A 19,554-nucleotide genomic window follows, 5' to 3' on the forward strand; every position below is an offset into this window, starting at 1 on the left:
TTTTCCTTCATTTGGTGAATATAGCATGCATTTCGATGCCCTAGTGTGTGACTTTGCTTTTTGTTGAATTAAGATACAAGAGCTGGCTCTATTTATTGCCGAAGTAGATAGCTGACTAATGCAAAAGTCTCGAAGGTGACATGCTGTGTGCTTTCCCTGAAGAAATGGAGATTTACTATGCAAGGATGAACAGCCTCCTGTGTCCTGCCAACTCTGTCCAGCTGTTGCTGCTGGAGGGTAGTTAGGGGTTAGAAGAGACGTGGGAGAGGGAGGCGACTGCAGCTGCCACAGGAGCAATCAGTGCCTGATCTGCCTTCCCACCACCGTCTTGTCTGCAGGAGAAGGGAGAGGAAGAGAAAGCTCTTCCCCAGCTCTCCATCTTGACCTTATTCTCTTCCCATTGCCACCTGCCCTCTGCAGATGGTATTTACTTGCACTCCTTCACTGTTGCATGTTTCAGGCTGCTGATGGATGATGCTGATGACGTGATGGTAGCAGGTCTTTGCAAGGAAGGGACAGCCTGTAGGGTCCACAGATTCCCGGAGGTTGGCAGGGACCTCTGGAGACCATCTAGCTGGTGAACTCTGCTGAAAGCAGGGTCACATAGATCAAGTTGCCCAGCACCATGTTCAGTCAGGTTTTGAATATCTCCAAGGATGGAGACTCCACAACCCCCATGGGCAACCTGTTCCTGTGTTCAAACATCCTCACAGTGAAAAAATGTTTTCTTGTGTTCAGATGAAAGTCCTAGAAAGATTTTTTGGTGGGAGGGGAATAGGGTTCATACCTCTGGAATGTGACTAATTAAGGGCAAGCCTTAGTGAAGGGACAACCCAGGAGAGAGGACCTGCCTCATCAGGGACAGGCTCCTCAACCATATTTAGATTTCCAGAGCACCCCTTGAGAGGCTTTCTAACATCCCTTACCTTCCCAAGACATTACTGAACCTTTTTCACACCAGACCCTGCTGTGCCCCTGCCACCAAGGTGCATTTTTTCTCTCCAAGTATTCCTCAGGCACTTAAATGCAATTTACTCAGAAGGCTGAGAATTCGTGAACTAACTCTGTAAATGCATTTTATATGACTAGGTCCAGACTACTAAGCAGCCCAGGTGGTCTGCTCTTGTCCACTGCTGGTCCTCTCTGTAGTTTATCCATTCTGCCAGTCTTTGTCACCATCCACAAACTTTATTAGTCGCTACTTTCACTTCTGGATTATTAACGAACATGTTCAGTATTGTCAGGCTTCATATCTCATTAGACACAATTTAACGATGATTCTCTGTAACTCAGTGAACCTGCTTCAGTATGTATTCAATAATGTGAAAATACCTAAACTATAAACTGGTTTACAGAAACTTAAATAAATGTGTATTCTTCTCACATGAAGGATATCTATTCTTTTAAATCTGTATCTTGTATCCAGATTAATAACTAGATAAATTACTCTCTTCTCTTTAGCAATGAAATCACTTACCCAGTTTAAATTTTCCCATGTGAACTTCTCTTTAGCTTATGCTTACGCTTGTGCATGGCAGCCAAGGTATAACTAATACAGCAAAAGGTCAAAATAATGAGCCGTTTCCACTGGTGAAGCTAATATTTTACTACATGCCTACTACCTGCTGACCTCATCTTTTCAAGTGTTTTGTGATGCTATGGTTGAAGAACACCACATAAAACAAATTGTTTTGAAGCTCAGCCAAATAGCGTAGGTCAAGATTTAGGCAGGAAGAAATTTCAATAGTACATCCTTGAAAAATAAATTTATCCATGAACATGGTAGGGAAATACTGTTAGGTAATATTTTGAAGATGGGTATACTCAGATGTGAAAAGGAGTGTTGACTGGAGTATGGATTTGGAAGATTTGATTTGCTTATTTAAGCTTTGTTCTTCCTGCAAAATTCCTTCTTCTTTCTTTCTGAATGCATTATGTTGGAAATCACAAAAAAAAAAAAAAGAGAGAAAAAAATTTGTCTTTTTAAAATAATATCTTGTTACTCACAACCAGCCTGAACTTATTCAGCAAGACGTGCCCATTTTCACTGAACAATAATCACAGTAAGCCACTTCTGGTTTTCAGCAGACTGACAAGTGCATTAAACAGGATGTGTAATTTTCTTGTAATCATAAAATGGACAAATACGTTGTAAAGTCTACTCAAAATAATATATTAAGGTGTTCAGCAACTGATTGCCAACACATAGACAGTGATGTGTAGAAAGATCCAATAGAGCGTTGAAATACATCAGGTAGAATTAAGTACAATCTGTGTGCCACCGTGCTCAGAAGGGCTTATCTTGAGCAGACACTGTCCCCATTTCAAGTCAAACTTTCTGCATCGCTTGGTGTTACGGACCGGGGTTTCCCAATGTGGAGACACCTACTCATGGGGATGGGCTCTGATACAGTAGAGTTTAAACAACTTCTTTTTCTTATAAATGATAACTAATATGACAAAAGCTGGTGCTCAGGTTTTACATGTCAGCTTTGTTCTTATAGCACTTGCTTAGGAGGTGGGAGCCTGGATTACCCAGGTGTGCCTTCAGCCTCAGGGGTATTCACACCTCCCACCCCACCAGCTGTTCCCCCATAGGATGCATCAGTCACTACGCAATGTAAGGCGTTGTCGTGTTGAATCAATACTGTTAGGAAAAAGGGAGTTCTGTGGGTTCAGAGAATGCACATTAGAGTATGACTCTGTTGTCTGAGGATTATAGAAATAGCAAAGGGTGGAAATACAGCAGTCTGTTAATAATATGCTTTATCCACTAACTGTTTTATGGAAAATTCAGGAGCAGCCTGGTACCCAGGACAAAGCACCATTCTCCAGCATCATTTCTCTGCTTATGTCCTAGAAATATTACTGTAACACTCTAGCCTTAGGAAAAGATTCCACACTCCAGAGTTTAAGCAAATGGAGTTACCAACAGCAGTCCAGGCTTAGACATCTGAGCTCTGTGAAGGAAGAGGATTGCAGTTATACCCAGGACTTCGAGTTTGCTTTCACTTGCTATAGGCGGTTCAGGATGCGGGGTTTTTCAGTCATCATTCTGGGTTATTGTTACCCTGTCTCTGCATTATACAGAAGTTGTGTACTGCCTAACGGCTCTCTGGGGTTAGGCAGCTGGAGGCTGGCTTGCAAACCCTAACTGCAAATCTCTCAGTCTTTAATGCATCTAAATTTTAGCTAATTTTTCTGAATGGATGGGGGGTTTTTTTGGGACTAGTAAAAAACAACTTTAATCCTGTGTTTTCCCAAGGGTCCTGACTATGGGTCGGGAAGCAGCAGTGACTCGGCTGGTGCCCGGACGCAGAGGCTGCAGTATGACCTGGGCCGGCCATGGGAAACACGAAATAGGTGGAGGGCATGTTCATCTAAGCACTTGTCTAAGGGCAAACAGGAATCTTTTTTCTAGCCTCAGGTGTTGTTCCCCGATTTGAGTAAATGGGGTGCATCTCCCATATATTGTATGTTTTTTGAAATTTGACTTGTACTGCTTCTCTGCTGAACTTTGACTGAGGTCACCCGCAGCGGGACTATAAGGTTATGAACCTGATCTCTGATTTCCATCTCTCTTTTTCAGTGGTATATCTACCATAACAGAGTTATGGGCCGAGGTGTGTGACAAAAATCATTACGCTTTTGTCTTTTTTTTTTTTATGGTACGATAGTCAAAACTAATAAAATGACCAACAAATGTAAGATAAAAACATGCTGCATTATTTCAATCCAGCAATTGAATTCTATCAATCAAGCTACCCTTTCCTGTCAGAGAAGCAAACCGTAGAGCTTTATATTGCGCATATAATATCAACAACAAATACACAAAAAACTTAGGGTAGATTACATTAAAGAGTCTAATCTATAAAAGAATTGTACTTCAAAAACTCGGAAAATGAACTCGAAAAGAAAAATAAGGCTTACAGCACATGAGTGATAAGAATAGTCTAGACTTCAGTGTATGAATATTGAATCACAAAACCTGAATGAATAACACAGTGATAAGATCAAGTAAATTCATGAAACACAAAGCTGCCAAAAAGAATACGAATATTTAAGAGAAATAAGAATATGTATGGAGTACAATTAGAAGACTAGTTCAGTAACAAGCTCCCCTAAGCTTTCCTTTGGGTACGTTCCAGAGACAAGGAAAAAAGGATTAATCTTAGTTCCATAATGAAAAATGATGCTTTAGCATAAGATAGTGGGTTGCTTGAGGAATATGGTAGTAGAAGGAATTTCCTGGGTCACGAATGCAGTTTCTGGTATTTCAGGGGCCTTTCCCTATGCTGTCTTTTGTGAATCTATCATGATCCATGTCAAAAGCATTTATTTATTTTCTGTCCCTGCTGTTCACATTCAAAGAGGAGTTTCAGAACCTGATTACTGTAATAGCTAATAACCTTCTCATTTTCAGCCAGAATTTATTAATGGGCAATTTATACCCATTTGTACTTCTGCCAATAGCCCTTTAGCTTAAATTGTCTCTTTCCCCGCTGTTGATCCTCTGATACATTTATAGACAGCAGTCATAATTCCTCTTCGTTTTCATCTCCTGGCACTAATCAACACAAAAACTTGCAGTCTCCCCTCCGATCGCAGCTCTCCGTTCCCCTGCTAATCCCTGAGGCCATTCTCTGATCCTGCTCAAATCTGAGTTTATCCTCCGGATATCCATCGGGGTGGGCACAGCCACAAACATCTGCATCTTGGAAGAAAAGGACTCACGAACATCCTGAGCCTTGATATCAACACTTTCTCCATGGGAAATACTTATCCCAATGCTCCCAGTGATGCATTTGCCTTTTTCCCGGGCAACATTGCACTGGTAGCTCGTAGTCTTTCTCTGATGAACTATTATTTGACAAAGATCTTTTGTTGTTTCAAATTGTGAAATCCCGAACTGACAGCAGAAGCTTTGCTATTATTTCCTAATCATATTATCTTGCACTTTGAACTATTATACGTCAGCCAATTTATTTTATTTAGTCCAGCTCTGTATCATTGATGATTATCAACATTATGTAATTGGTAAATTTAATTTACAGAGTACTGTAAAGTTGTCTATACTCTCCAGCATATATTGTCATTATAAAAAGAGCAGTACAGGATTTATATATTATGGATGTACTTACGAAACATAACTGGGAACCCACTACAGCCAAAAGGCCTTATTATCATCCAAGTGGCTCAGGAATAATGGCATCTGAAAGCATTTCGCTGGGTGGGAATCTAGTCCTCTTTCATCCTCTCAGGAAAGGCAAAGATAACTGAGATATCTTCGTAAATCCACTCTATTGGTTGACAATCCCCAAGAGCCAAAAAAGTTTCCAGTGTAAAGAAACTGCAAGCTGAACTGCTTTTCTTGTTAACAGAAACAGCGAAAACATCTAAGCTTGAGAACCTGGTGTGAGCCTATTGTGAACCTCATGTCAGCTCAGGAGGAACTGACAAAAAGGGTAGTCAGATCAACTGGTTAATCCTTTCGTTAAAAAGCCGTTCAAGAGACGATAGTTCCTTATATCATTCATCTTGGGTGAACTATGATAAGCAGTGTATTTCCTTGAACACAGCAAGGATAAATGAAGCCAGGATTTTATTACTATGAAATCCTGTGGGAGCACTTTGTCCAAGAAGCTTACAGCTCCTCCGAGTCGTTGTCAAAGGTATATCACTTTAGGGGAGATGAGATCAGCAGCATCTTTGCCTGATTGACTACTCTCCTATGGGACTAGGTACCTGGGAGTTAGAGGAATATGAAAGTCAGGAAGCATAAGACTGACATGTGTGTCTTTGAGAAAGCAGGGTGGCTTTTGTGGTGGAGCTGGGGCACAGATTTAGACAGGAAAAATACTGCCCTTCATGTCTTCTGTGGAAGAAAGAAAACACTGAACAAAATGACCTATATCAGAGCTGGGCTCTGGAGAAAATAGATCATCCTAAAGGCACTCACAACTACTTCTGCTACCCTGTATTTCTGAAAATCTCACGGCTTGCTCTGCAGCTCCAGGTCTTGAATTGTGGGTCTCCTTGCAAGCTATAAAGCTTTCTCCTGTTGCTTTCCCTCGGTGCAGCTTCTTCCTTTAAATCTTGTGGCAGAAATACCATGCTTTGACAAATTCAGAGGTTTCTGGAGCTGTGATAAAAGTGGAAAGCTCAGCGACGCTCATTCTTCACTGCCTATGTACTTTGTAAACCAATTCACGTTGAGGAAGGGAGACCAATGTGGGTGCAGAATTTTACTCTGATCTGAAAGAAAGGTAGGAAGAACAAGAAATGCGGATCCCTGTTGTTTATCTCTTTAAATTTCATATCTGGAGCATTAAAAATATCAGTGTTCACTGCTTCATGATTCTTCTTTGCCTCCTCACCTCTTCCCAAGCAGCTTTTTACAAATCTAACCAATCCATAAATGTATACAACAGCATGTCCTTCAATACTTCAAATATTTCCAGAGGCGAACGAACTCCATTTTCTTCCAAAGGTTTTTCAGGATCAGTTACTTAAACTGAAGAAAACAAAAGAACTGATAAAATCGCAGATATATTTGCTTACCCTTGACGTTGTTGTATTTTTCGCTTTTCTGCTTGTGGATTCCCCTTGGAGGTTTAGCAGATCAGCAGTAGAGCAAAAATGTTCTGGGGCACGAAGGTGTCTCTCACACAGGCAGTAAGAAAGCTTGTCACTGGAGCTCTGAATGGAGGCAAATTACTGTTGTAATAATATCTGATGGACAATTTAGCGGGGGGGGTGGGGGGTGGAAATGTTAGTTTGAAGTGAGTGTTGCTTCTTAAAATGGATTTGTGGGAAAGCCTGGTGTGTTTGAAGGATTCCCACCTGGCATCCTGGCCAGCCGTCTCCCTGGTAAAAGTAATTTTAGTGTAAAACTTGAGAAAAGTGATAGGTTGCTTCTTTTCATAGCCAGCTAAAATGAGGGATGAAATTTTGGTTTTTTCACTGGTCAGGTTTTAACTGTCTCAAACCATTATTGACAGTGGAACATGAAACATGTATTTTGAGAAAACAAATTTGAAATTAATTCATTAATTGAGCAATATTCACAACAAAGTGTATGTAAGGACCTGAGTAAGAGAAGGAATTACTAGAACACCTTCTCAGAGAAGCCCTTTCTAAAAGCATAGCAGATGGGATGAGGATACCAACGAAGTTGTGAGAGACAGTGTGAAAAATAAAAAAGTGTGGAAAGAATGAGGGTTGAGATGTGTGACAAGAAATATTTTTGGCAGAAATGGTCTATCCACAGCACTTCAGTTATCCTTACTGTAAGGAAATTGCAACCCTTTGTTGTTAGAAGCCACCCACATGATACTGCAATGATTTAAACTCAATGAAATGCAACAGTTTTTGTAAAAAATATGAGCAGATAGACTGTTTTTATTCATTTTCCCTTAGTGGATCTCACTTGCCAATTCATTGTTGCTGTTCTCCAGCAGCCTTTCCTGGCTGTGTGCAGGTCCCACGGTTCTGGTCTAAGCTGCTGGCTGTCTGCGTCCATTCTGGAAAGAGTGCAAACAAGCCAAGTCCCGTTTGTGAGTCAGTTATCATCCGGTAAAAGCTCCTGGCTGTATAGCATAAGGCTAATATTTGAGGAAGAAAATTATAGCTTGTAAAGGATTGTTGATCCATGTTTGCTTAGAAAATGAAAAGTATATGTGGGTTTTGTTCAGATAGAAATATTAAATAAACAGATAGCACCTAATCAGCCTTGGTTCCAGCTCCACACCTTGGCGTGCGGTCCCATTTTAGGTTACCTTTAGGGAAGTTTCCTGGTCTGCATTCTGCGTGGGACTTGTTGGAAAGGTGTAATAGATTTAAGGGCTGGACTAGGGACAAGAAACCAACAAAGCAAGCTACGGCCGAAAAACATATTATCTTCCTATTCACAAGGGCATAAAAGGCAGAGAAATAACCCACAAACCACTTGGAAAACGGGCAGATTTAGACAGCGGATGGTTTATCAGCCTATAGTCAGTCTGTAGATTGTGTGGATTACAGAATTCTAGGAAATGCCCTGCAATAGTTGTGTGAAACCTCTTTGAGTTTAGAATAGTTGCATTATATTAAGTGGTAACTTTGGGTGCCAACCACATCCACTTTTCTCCCAAAATCTCAGCTTCATTTTGACACCGGCAGACGTTGCAGAATTGAAGCCCCAGGGCTCAGATGCTGATGCAGACTCTTCTTCATATTAATTTTCATTCTACTCCCAAGTAGAACTTGATGAATAATGATCAGACAGATTAAAACTGCCCACATATTGAACTACAGATTTCTCTTTTTCTTTAGGACATACCCAGTTACTTAAGGCCAACACAGAACCTTTCTCTGTCCATTTGCAGGTTATTTTCTGATCCATCTGCATATAGGTTTGAAAAATATCTTCAGATCAACTCCTTAAGCTGTTTTCCTCAATCCTTTTCTTATTTCCTGGAGGGAAAACTGCTGTTGCTCATTAAAATACTATTTTTTTGATCACCAAAATTATTGATACACGTCATACAGCTTGGGGCTGGGAAATGTTAGAGGGTTTTTTGCTTCATTTTCATGTTGGAAATCATTACAGTGTATAATTCTACAATGTTCTTTCTGGTTGTTAGCATCATGCCTTGTGCTGATGGTATGTATTTAAGCAATAGATTCTATGAAGGACTTCAGTAGTAATGACATAGATTATGTCCAGTTTGTCCAACATCACGTGTCCAACGTTAAATTATTGAGTCAGAATGTATTTCCATTGATTGCTGTGAAGGTTATATGTGTATCAGTAAATCAAAACAAGCTTTAAAAAGATAGAAAATCAATTGATATGAGGAATAGGAAAGACATAGATCTTGACACATTTCTTATAACCTTGGCTGTTTTTTATAACTGTAATCTAACTGTTTGAGCTTTGGTGTTTGTTTTTTTTTTGCAAATCACTGCTTTGACTGAAAAAGACTGATGTGCAAAAAATGGATGCCTAAGCAGAGCAACAGTGCACCTCGATAATAAACTTGTGAGCAACTTTTGATAGAAATAAAATGCTGATTTCTATTTATTAACTAGCTGAAATGCAATTTTCAAAGCAAGCATTTTGCAGTGTATTATGTGTCATAAGTATATTTCCAAAAACAGCTAACGTAAATGGTGGTGGTGTTTCCTTCCTGAGACGTGCACTTACATAGATATAAAAGTTTCTGAAGTTTGCAATTTTGGAATAACAAAAATAGTTAGTAACATTTTGCTCCAACTAATATCATTTACAGAATTGCTACCCAAATGCCAACAGATGAATTGCCAATACAAATGTGCCATTACCAGGAATGGCACCAGGTGTTACTGTGGCGATGGATATGAAACAAGCAGTGATGGAAGAAGCTGCACAGGTAAGCAAGAAACGGGCTGTAACATTAACACCCAGGTATCCTAATGGTTCCCTGACGGCTGTCAGGTGCAGCGAGCCGGCGGTGGGCTGCCCGCTCTGGGCAACGGCAGGCTGGCCAGCACAGCCGCTTCCTCGCCCATCTTCAAAGGTGTTCGTCAGGAATGAGCGTGGGCTTGTGGGGCAGGCAGGGGGGAAGAGAGCCCCTCCAAAATGAGAGTCAGGGCCTCCCTGCTGACTCTTTGGTGCTCCTGTGCCCCAGCAGTAACCACGTATAAGCTGCTGGGAGGAGAGCATCCTCAGCCAGACCGGAGGAGGTGGGGAGTGTTTCCCACTGCTCAGACAAGCTTACAGCTCATTTGTGCGAGCTGCTCTCCAGACCTCACTACCAGGAGACTGTGGAAAACTTGTAGCGTTTCGCCTCATGCCCATAAAGTCACACCTAGATTAGAATTTGATAAATGAACACTCCCAGATCATACAGCTTCACTGGGAATGTTATTTCAGCATAATTAATTGTAGACTGAAATTGGTGTTCTTTTCCATTTTTGGAATATATGACTTCTTAATTCTCTATCCAGGTATTTGTTTCTTGTTTTATTTTTTCTCTTTTTATAAGCAGATTGGAGTTCTGTTGCCTTATGTATGTGCTCAGTACCAATCACTCCTCTCTCCAAGTAATAGTGCTAAGCCAGATTCTTCATAAATATAATTTATTATAAGTTCTTTTGCTCTATGGTTGTCATGTTTTGTGATCGAAAATATATCTGAGGAAATAATTTCAACAGCAGTTTTTTAAAATGTCAATTTCTTACTTAAACCCTCAACCGCTGTTAAATAGCATATCTTGATTTTATGGTATTATGCCTATATACCCTAGTTGAGAAAATTGTTCTTTATATTTATTAGACAAATATATAGTTTTTGATGTAGTGGATGATGGTTTAATGTAGAGGTTGTGACAGTTCATTTAAAGAACTATAAGACATTGCCAGCATAAATAGGTTGAGAAGGGTAATCAATTATTTCCTGTCTTGAAATGTTGCTTCATTCAGCGACCCTGATAACTACTGGTCTCTAGTACTAACAAGAAGCCAAATGTCTCCCTAACATGGTGTAGGCGTTGGATACTACTTGAACAAATGAACATTTCATCTTTCAAAATTAATAGCTATTAAGCTTGAAAACTCCTGGTCTTCTGTTTGGTTACTGGAGTAATTTCAACAGCCAACATCTGCGATAAGGTCATGGCTTGAGAAGGGAGAAAACATAAAGCATCATACCATAATGATATAATGACTTACACTTTTCTCTTAGAATTCTGATTTTTTGCTGAATTTCTTTTTTTTTTCTAATCCTGAAACAAGATCTCATTAATGTCCCTTTAGATTTGAATGAATGTAATACGTATGGCAGCTGTAGCCAGATGTGTATAAATACAGATGGATCATACACTTGCAGCTGTGTGGAGGGGTATGTCCTTCAGCCTGATAACAAATCCTGCAAGGCCAAAAATGGTAAGTTTTAACCTCGTTTTACCTTAATGAAAATTTTTTGTAGTTTGGTCCTATCTAGAGGATAGGTATGAAATGATAGACCGAGACGAACACAGGAGAGATGGTTTTTCCTTCAGTCTACTACAAAGAGCCACACAACAACCGTAGAACAACTCTTCACATATTAGAACAATACTCCAAGGGAAATATTAGAACTTATTATATGGTTATTATTAATTAAAGTGAAAAACTCGGTTCAGCCAAGATTAGAACAGTTCCCAGTTTCCCTGTTCATAAATAAATCAAAGATTTTCCTCACACAAACAAAATAGACTGTTTACTCTGGGAAGACGAAGGAGATAGTGAGAAGACAGAGGAAATGATTGTGAGGTAATTGTACCCTTAGGATAAAAAAAGGCATGAGGTTGCTTTGTCCTTGCAATATCCCAAGAGGCAAATTTTGTGATATACATATTCACACTAGGCTTTTTCTTACTTAGTGCATGTTTTCATTAGTAACAGTAAATTGGGTATTTGAGGAAATTAGTGAATTGTGTTTAATGAAGTGACATTGTACACAGTATTTTCTTACTCAGCATATTGAATTAACAATGCTTTTATATTAAAAAACCCAAAAAGTTCCTTAAGCAATTATTCGACACCCAAGTATAAAGCCGTGTTTCTTACATATATTTTGAGTCTTCCTTTTTGTAGTTATTTTGCTATCAGAAAATAGGAAGTTCTACTGTGTTTTTTGAGACTTCCTCACGTAAAGAGTGTTGCTAGTTATGTTCTGACTTGAGCACCAGTAAGAGTTACAGAGTTTTTTACTGCTTGTACCAAGTTTTGTATTGATCCACACAACATAGCTGAGCAATTTTTTAAAAATCCACAGGAAAGTATTGTCAGATAACAAAGTCCATACAAAGTAAAAATATTTTAATATTCTTCCTCCACTACATGAGAATCAATAAACACAATTCTAGGTCAGGAAGTCCTCATGGTGCCAGTACTGGGCTTGAGATGAGCCTTTGAGTTTCCTTTCTTAGATCCAGCAGACCGTGTAACAACAGAGTGGTGTAGTGAGCTGTCAGTATCTTGATGGTGTTGATGAAATGCATCAGATGATTAACAGAGAAGAATTACTCCTCTGTCTTTCTTGATGCTTCATCATGTTTATTTTATGCTAGTTTTCATCTTTTCTGTTATTTTCAGAAGGGAATTACTAGTCATTAGTCAGAGAAGTCACTGCAGGACAGTACCAATCAAGATCATGCTGCTGCAAAGAAATGAGTGTTGCTCATTACATTGGTTTTGTGTGTAAACACAACTTTTCCTTTAATTAATGCTGGAATGAATTATCAATATCACAGAATCCTTAAGGTTGGAAAAGACCTGTAAGATCATCAAGTCCAACCATCAACCAACCCCACTATGCCCATTAAACCATGTCCCACAATGCCACATCCACACATTCCTTGAACACCTCCAGTGATGGTGACTCCACCACTTCCCTGGGCAGCCTGTTCCAGTGTTACACTCCACCACTTCCCTGGGCAGCCTGTTCCAGTGTTTCACCACTCTCTCAGTAAAGAACTTTTTCCTAATATCCAGCCTGAACCTCCCCTGCGCAACTTGAGGCCATTTCCTCTTGTCCTGTCACTAGTCACTTGGGAGAAGAGACCAACACCCACCTCTCTGCAACCCCCTTTCAGGTAGTTGTAGAGAGCAATAAGGTCTCCCCTCAGCCTCCTCTTCTCCAGACTGAACAACCCCAGCTCCCTCAGCCGCTCCTCATCAGACTTGTGCTCCAGACCCCTCACCAGCTTCGTCGCCCTTCACTGGACATGCTCCAGAGAAACCACAATATGATGAATATTCAGGCCAAATACTTCATAGGGCACAGAGGTCAAAAAGACGCCTGGCACAGTAATGAAGGCGCTTTTATCGCAGAGCTGTGCAAGAACTGCAATGACTTGTAATAGCTTCTGTTGCTTCTCTGGGCCTGGCTTACAGTGTGGGAAATAGTGACGTTTCCACGTACCGGCAGGTTGCTTTCCTGCACTACACCCTTACCCTTACATGCATAGCTTCACTGATCATACAAGCTGCTTTTCACAAGTTTCTGCCTTGAACGATAAGCTTTGAGCAGGGACAAAAGCAAAGTGTGGCCCTGCACAAATAGACTGGTGAAAAGTATCTAAGATGTATAATGGATCACCAGTCAAAAAGGAGTCCGTGTCATCTCGCGCAGGGGGAGAGGTACTACCCTGGTGTGTTTAAGTAGGATTATTGCTTCCAAGTCATACGAAGTAATCCTGCTACTTACTCAATGCTGGGAAGTCTTCAGCTGGGCCAAGACATCCAGTGAGGGGCATCACACAAGGCAGCTTTGGATCAGTAGAACAGAATCCAGGAAAAAAACCCGAGCACTTTTAGAAAGATTATCAACTTTTTTTCCTTAAAAAGCCTAAAGAAAATAAGGATGGGAAGAGCAAGCTATCTGCTTTATCTACATTTGACAAAAGTAGTTGTCAAATAGATAGAGAAAATGAGCTAAGGAATATTCTGTTCTGTGTGTAAAAGCTATGAAAGATAAGAAGCAGCAGTAGAGGTTTAGGTTAGGTTAGGCATTATGGAAAACTTTCAGTGTTAATAACAGCAGCTCTGCTAAGAATAGGAATTACCATCCACGTTGAGATCCTAGATACGGCACAATGCGCACCACCAAACTATCAGCCCTTCGCCACAGCTTAGTTTGTCTCTGTACATTGAGTCAAGGTTTCTGAATATTTATGAGTGGAGAAGTGGGGCGGGGGTGCTGGAGGCCCCAGTTACTGAAGGTAGCTACTCCTCTGTCTTTCTTGATACTTCATCATGTTTATTTTACGCTAGTGACACGTGTTTGTGAGAATGGGTCTGGAGGAGCCCTGCCCGGGTGCAGGGGATGGCTGCGGTGGCCGCTGGAGATCACCGCAGCTCTTGCAGAGCCTCGGAGCCCATCCCCACACAACCATCTTTCCGCGTGCGGTATGGTACAATTAGCAATGAAGTTCACAGAAGCTACTTTTTTCCTACCCTTCAGGCAGCCAAATGCTTGGCTGTGAAGGTGGTGAAGTTTATCCCTCATTAAATTCTGCATTTTCTTCCTCAGCTTATTTAAATAACTTTGGAGCCGGAAACTTTTAGCTGCACAGTACCTTTGGGAAGGATGTTAAAATAGGTATCAAAACAGCTGGGGGCACACCATGTGGGTTTTTCCAGACTTTTTAACCACGCTTTCTTTTTTGAATAAAGAAGCAGTTAATGACTTCTTCCGAGGTGAAAATGAAACAAAATATAGCTCTGACGAACAGAGTTTTAGAACTTCTTTGTTTACCAAGTTTGTATGCCTATATTGCAAGGCTTGCATGTGATGAAAAGAATATTTAAGGAAACAAAATGACAAAATTGGAAATCTTTAGCTGAAGAAAAAAACCCTCATCTTTCTTCCAAAAGTTCCTGGTAAGTTTTGTATCTGCCTAGCCTATCTAGAGAGAAATGTCGTGTGATAAGGAACATTTGTCACATAGATAAAGCGGGATGAACTGACAATGATTAAAGCGAAAAGCTTTTTCTGATATTTAGTAAACATTCATTGTTCTTATATTGATTTCACAACACAGTTTTCTTGTCAAATCTCACAGAACTAAGTTTGGAGGTTTTAGAAATAAAGTAGCCCGTTTGTGGCGCATATTGTGGGTGAACACTGAAAATTAACTTCAAAATAAAATTGGACTGCATTTTATTCAACACTACTGAATATTTTTCAGACTTTTATACAATACATGTATTGGTAAGAGCAAAGTACTTCTAATTTACAGCGCATACCTCAGGAGAAGGGGTTTTAAGCTGCTTCTAAACACTGAATTCTGTTTTTTCATCCTTTTCAGATCATTGTAGTGAATAAAAAAAAATTGTGTCCATTTCTGAAGCTTTTCTTCCAGAGGAGAAGTAGGACTGTTGGCAGAGCAAAACGCCTCATTTCTGATTTGTTGTGACATCACTTATCGATCTGTATTTTAGACAAGATCAGGGAGGGGGGAAATGCAAGTCTTTCATCTTTTCCACTACTCTGTCTTAAACATAACTCAAAGGAAGATGCTTTCATTTTAGTCAAGAGGGATGAATCATAAAACTTTCCCGGATTAGAGAGCTGTTCACTTCTTATCTTTCCTATAAAATGAAAAATAAGACAAACAAAAAAAAAACTTGTGAAAGAATAACACACATGAAGTCCAGTTATTTGAAAAGCTGCTGACAGCTCACTGTAACTCATCCTAGATCTGTCCACTAAACTTTTAAGCTTGGTAGATTCTGTTCTTGAGAAACAGACAAGTTTTTGTGAGGGAGAAGACATGATTATTTTTTTTTTAATCTTCTTTTTTGTTTTTCATCTGGATTATACAGGACAGTAAGATGCTTTAAATATTTTTTTTATTTATTTTTGGTAGGAACTTTTAATATTTTTTGTATAGTTTTATCATTAAAATAATTTTACTCTTTTTTTTTTTTAGTAATTAATTATGAAATCAGCTTTATCTGAGCACCACTGAAATAAGCAGGTTACCTACCCCACTGTGCAAAAACATGATTAACTGATTCAATCCATTGAATTATTTCATGTATTGGCTGCTTGAAAAATATAATTTCAAGCTTGGTAATCTAGTTTCTGGATAAGTTCTGCCAGAACGCAGATGTATTTTTAATGTTTAATAGTGCCTGCTGAGCAGAACCTCTTAGCAGTGCCACGAGCCCTTACGATCCCTTTGTCTGCAGCCAGGTTTGATTACAACTGTGGCTCGGGAGGTTTGACGCTAATTCTTTTTTCAGAATTCCCTTATGTCTTAGACATTAATACTAAAATACAACCTTTCGCTGGAGTTTGGTGAGGTATTAAATCCTCGTTATAGTTGTCAATAGGTCAGTTCAAAACAGTGCGAGAAAGGATATGGTCTTCTATTGCGACCTTGGGCGATTGAACAACCATGCTGGCTTTGCACCTGCAAACAGCTCCTGTGTAGCTGCCTCCTCTTGAAGGCTTTATAGATTGCAGAGAGTGGAAATATCTTACTTAACACAAAGTATAAGAGCAAAAATAATAATAAAGGATTTTTCACACTGCTGCTGGTTGGGAAAGGAGTGATTGAATCCAGAATTAGGCAGTGGTATTATTTTGTGGGAATGGAGAAGCTGAGCACAGAGCTGTTAGATGGGAAAAAAATCTCAAAACTTAGCAGGATGCAGATGGAAACACACCTTTTGTACCAGTCTGGAAGCTCTCAGGGGTGAGTGGGTGATAGAGACAGAAGCTCTTAAGTCTGGCTCTCGTCTACTGATGGGTGGCAGAAGTTGATGAGAAAGGGGGGAAAGAGAGATTTACATACACCAGCCACCCATTGACTGCAAATGGACCTACCTGGCAGATTTCAAATAAAATTGATGAATGAGCACCCCACTGCCTTCTCTTTTTGAAAAAGCAAGACTAGGGAGCTTCACTCATGGCTTACACCCCAGGCGGATTTTTCACAAATAAGTTAAATCCCTTCAGTTCTTACGTATCCCCCGAAATTTTATAAAAAATTCTTTTGCATGGATATGACTGATGTATTGGTGGAAGTGAATTTGAGGCAGATGAGGACAGTCACTAAGTTCAGAAAATAATGCTACGGAAGTGTGGTTTTGCAGATGTCAGTGTGAGATTTCCTGGGGAGTGAAAAAGTATGTTAAAAGGTAGAATATACATTATGAAATATGAAACAATAGCAAAAGAGTAAATGAAATCCACTTTAGGAAGAATACATGATGATCCCTTAGAGAAAAGAAGTTTCTTACATGACAAAATAGAAAAAAACCCCAGCAAACAAGATGTCTAAATAAAAGCAGATGATAGTACCAAAGAACAGAATTTAACGCCTACTTCTGTGGATTCGAGTGAGACCACTGAGCACTGTATTCACTGAAGCATTTTTTGTCTTTAATCAGACTTGCTGATGAAGTATTATTTATCAAATCCTTTTATTTATGCAATTTTTTTTCTCCTTTTAGACAGCTGGAATTGCTTAGTGAAATTCTGAAAACTTTATTAGGTAGAATGTTGATTGAAAGTACTACATGTCAATACAGCATTTAAACATTGATTTAGTCCTTTGAATACAAGCAGATTACATTGGGGTGAGAGCTCTTGACTTGGCAACACAAACATTTTTCACATATGCTTGTAACGGCAGTGTGGGTTTCTATGTTTTAAGGTAATTTTTTTAAATACAACATCCAAAAGTTTGCCCACTTGACAAGATTATTTAATTTAACAAATTAACGGGATGAATAGCCATGTTGTGGTGTTGACCATGTTGCAAAGGACAACTTTCCGTTAAGTGATTCACATGAATGTACCTCATTGCAAAATTAGACATCACTGTTATTCCGGTTAAACCTGGTGCAATTTTTAGTGTCACCGTATCTTCCTCTCTCAGGGAATCTTCTCATAAGGTCCTGCATCAGCTCAATCTCGATTGGAGCAGGACTCTGAACAACATCTAATAGGAAGGGGATTTTTTTCTTCATTGTAAACTGAAGCAAAGCAACATTACCCTACTGTTTCTAATGAAGGAGTTTTTCCCAGGAAAAAAAAAAAAAGAGAAACTGCTGGCATATGGTTTTGATGTAGATGTCCTCCCGATAGTTCTGGATTAACTGGGACCTTACTTCAGTTTAAAGTACTAGTCTAGATCTAGAACAAGATGTCACTCAATTTTGGCCTTGGCACCACGTATAACAGACTCCTCCTCATATGGAGACTAATATTCATTTGCAGTTGACTAAATCAGATGCATAGTTTCAAACCAGCCTGGATGTTCAAAACAGGAATGCAATTAAAGATACACCTAAAGCAAGAACAGCTGCTTTTGTGCCCAATAGCACTCATCATAATGCTAAAAATATTTTGTCTCAATGAGAATTGTTTCTTCCTCTGTGTGGATAATGTAACTTTTTAAAATTTTAACTTGAGCTGGAACATTCTGTATTTTGATACACATATTCTTCACTATTGGGGTATTACTGTTTTCCTTCATTATTCACACATTGCTCAAGTATTTTTATAAATTACTGGCAGGATTTCTAGGCAAAGTGATTCAGGTGAATGTGACAATACTTTAAGTTGCATGTAGTATCTTGATATGAATTGCTTCTTCGTATTTTTTATTTGTTTGTTTATTGTGACATTAATGGTAACCCAATGGAAACTAGGCATTCTCTGTTCCCTTTGTGCTGTCAGGAGACTCCATTGCATGACGCTGTCTTCTTTATAATGCACGGCATTAGGCCCATCATGCCTGAAGCCAGGCTTCATTGCATGAGGTTTTTTGTTAGGTTGGTTTTCCTTTTTTTTAGCAGCATCCACTGCTCAGTTTTTGTCTTATTTTACAGGCTGTAATATGAAAAGTACCTTACCATTTCATGTGTACTCATAAGTTCTGCAGGTTTTCCTGGCCTTCATTCTTTTAGAAATACCAGTAATCTGGATAGAAGTAATTTGCATAAGTTGTATTTCATTTTATGATTTAGGCATGAAAATTGTTGCAGTAATGATACTTGGAATTAAACAGAAGCTGTGGGGCTAGGGTAATTAATTTTCTTTAATGATGTGAACCATTAGAACAGTGGGATAAAATAGACTAGTAATTTGGAATATATGATAGTTATGAAAATAAAAACAAAACCAATTTGTTATATCTCTTAAAACATGCAGGTAAGAACATTAAAAACTACATTAAAACTGGAAAGATAAATATGGTGTACACAGTCTGTTAACCCTTTAAATTCTCATCACTTTGTTTTTAGAGCCTGCTGATAAACCTCCTCTTCTTCTGATTGCAAGCTCTGAAACAGTTGAGGTATTATATCTTAATGGAAGCAAAGTGTCTGCCCGAACTCCTGTAAAAGGATCTGCAATTTTGACACTAGACTATAACTACAAAGAGGACACAATTTGCTGGATTGAGTCAAGAGATCTTTCAAGTCAGCTGAAGTGTACCAAGATAACAAAAGCTGGGAAGTTAACAGATGAGTGGATAATAAACATTGCTCAGTATCTTCACAGTAAGTATTTGACAGTGTTTTAGCAAAACAGTGGTGTTGGTCGTGGCGAACTGTTGCAGGAGCCTTCAGAAGTATTTTGGGGCTTGCTGTTGAAAATAGTCTTAAGGCATTAAATATTGCAACTCATACTGAAGCACTTTCATGGTTCTCACTCCTATATCGTGCTGGTTTTGGCTGGGATAGAGTTAATTTTCCTCATAGTAGCTAGTACGGGGCTGTGTTTTGGATTTGTGCTGGAGACAGTGTTGATAACACAGGGATGTTTTATGAGCAGGGCTTACACAGCATCAAGACCTTTTCTGCTTCTCACCCCACCCCACCAGCGAGTAGGCCGGGGGTGCACAAGAAATTGGGAGGGGACACAGCCGGGACAGCTGACCCCAACTGACCAAAGGGATATTCCATACCATAGGATGTCATGCTCAGTATATAAACTAGGGGGAAAGCTGGCCGAGGGACCACTGCTTGGGCTGGGCATCGGTCGAAGGGTGGTGAGCAATTGTTTTCATTTGCATCACTTGCCTTTTT

General features: G+C 39.5%; 1 protein-coding gene across 1 annotated transcript in view; it reads left to right on the forward strand.

The window, feature by feature from the left end:
• LRP1B (LDL receptor related protein 1B) overlaps nt 1-19,554 on the forward strand; it is a 587,356-nt gene that overhangs the window by 197,944 nt on the left and 369,858 nt on the right. Inside the window, exons 3-5 of the mRNA XM_059820081.1 lie at nt 9,273-9,392; nt 10,777-10,905; nt 18,769-19,026. Coding sequence (XP_059676064.1) covers nt 9,296-9,392; nt 10,777-10,905; nt 18,769-19,026 — 484 coding nt within the window. The 5' untranslated portion in view covers nt 9,273-9,295. The remainder of the gene's footprint in view (nt 1-9,272; nt 9,393-10,776; nt 10,906-18,768; nt 19,027-19,554) is intronic.

The sequence above is a fragment of the Gavia stellata genome, chromosome 8, assembly GCF_030936135.1.
Source record: "Gavia stellata isolate bGavSte3 chromosome 8, bGavSte3.hap2, whole genome shotgun sequence".
In the NCBI taxonomy this organism is placed as follows: domain Eukaryota; kingdom Metazoa; phylum Chordata; class Aves; order Gaviiformes; family Gaviidae; genus Gavia; species Gavia stellata.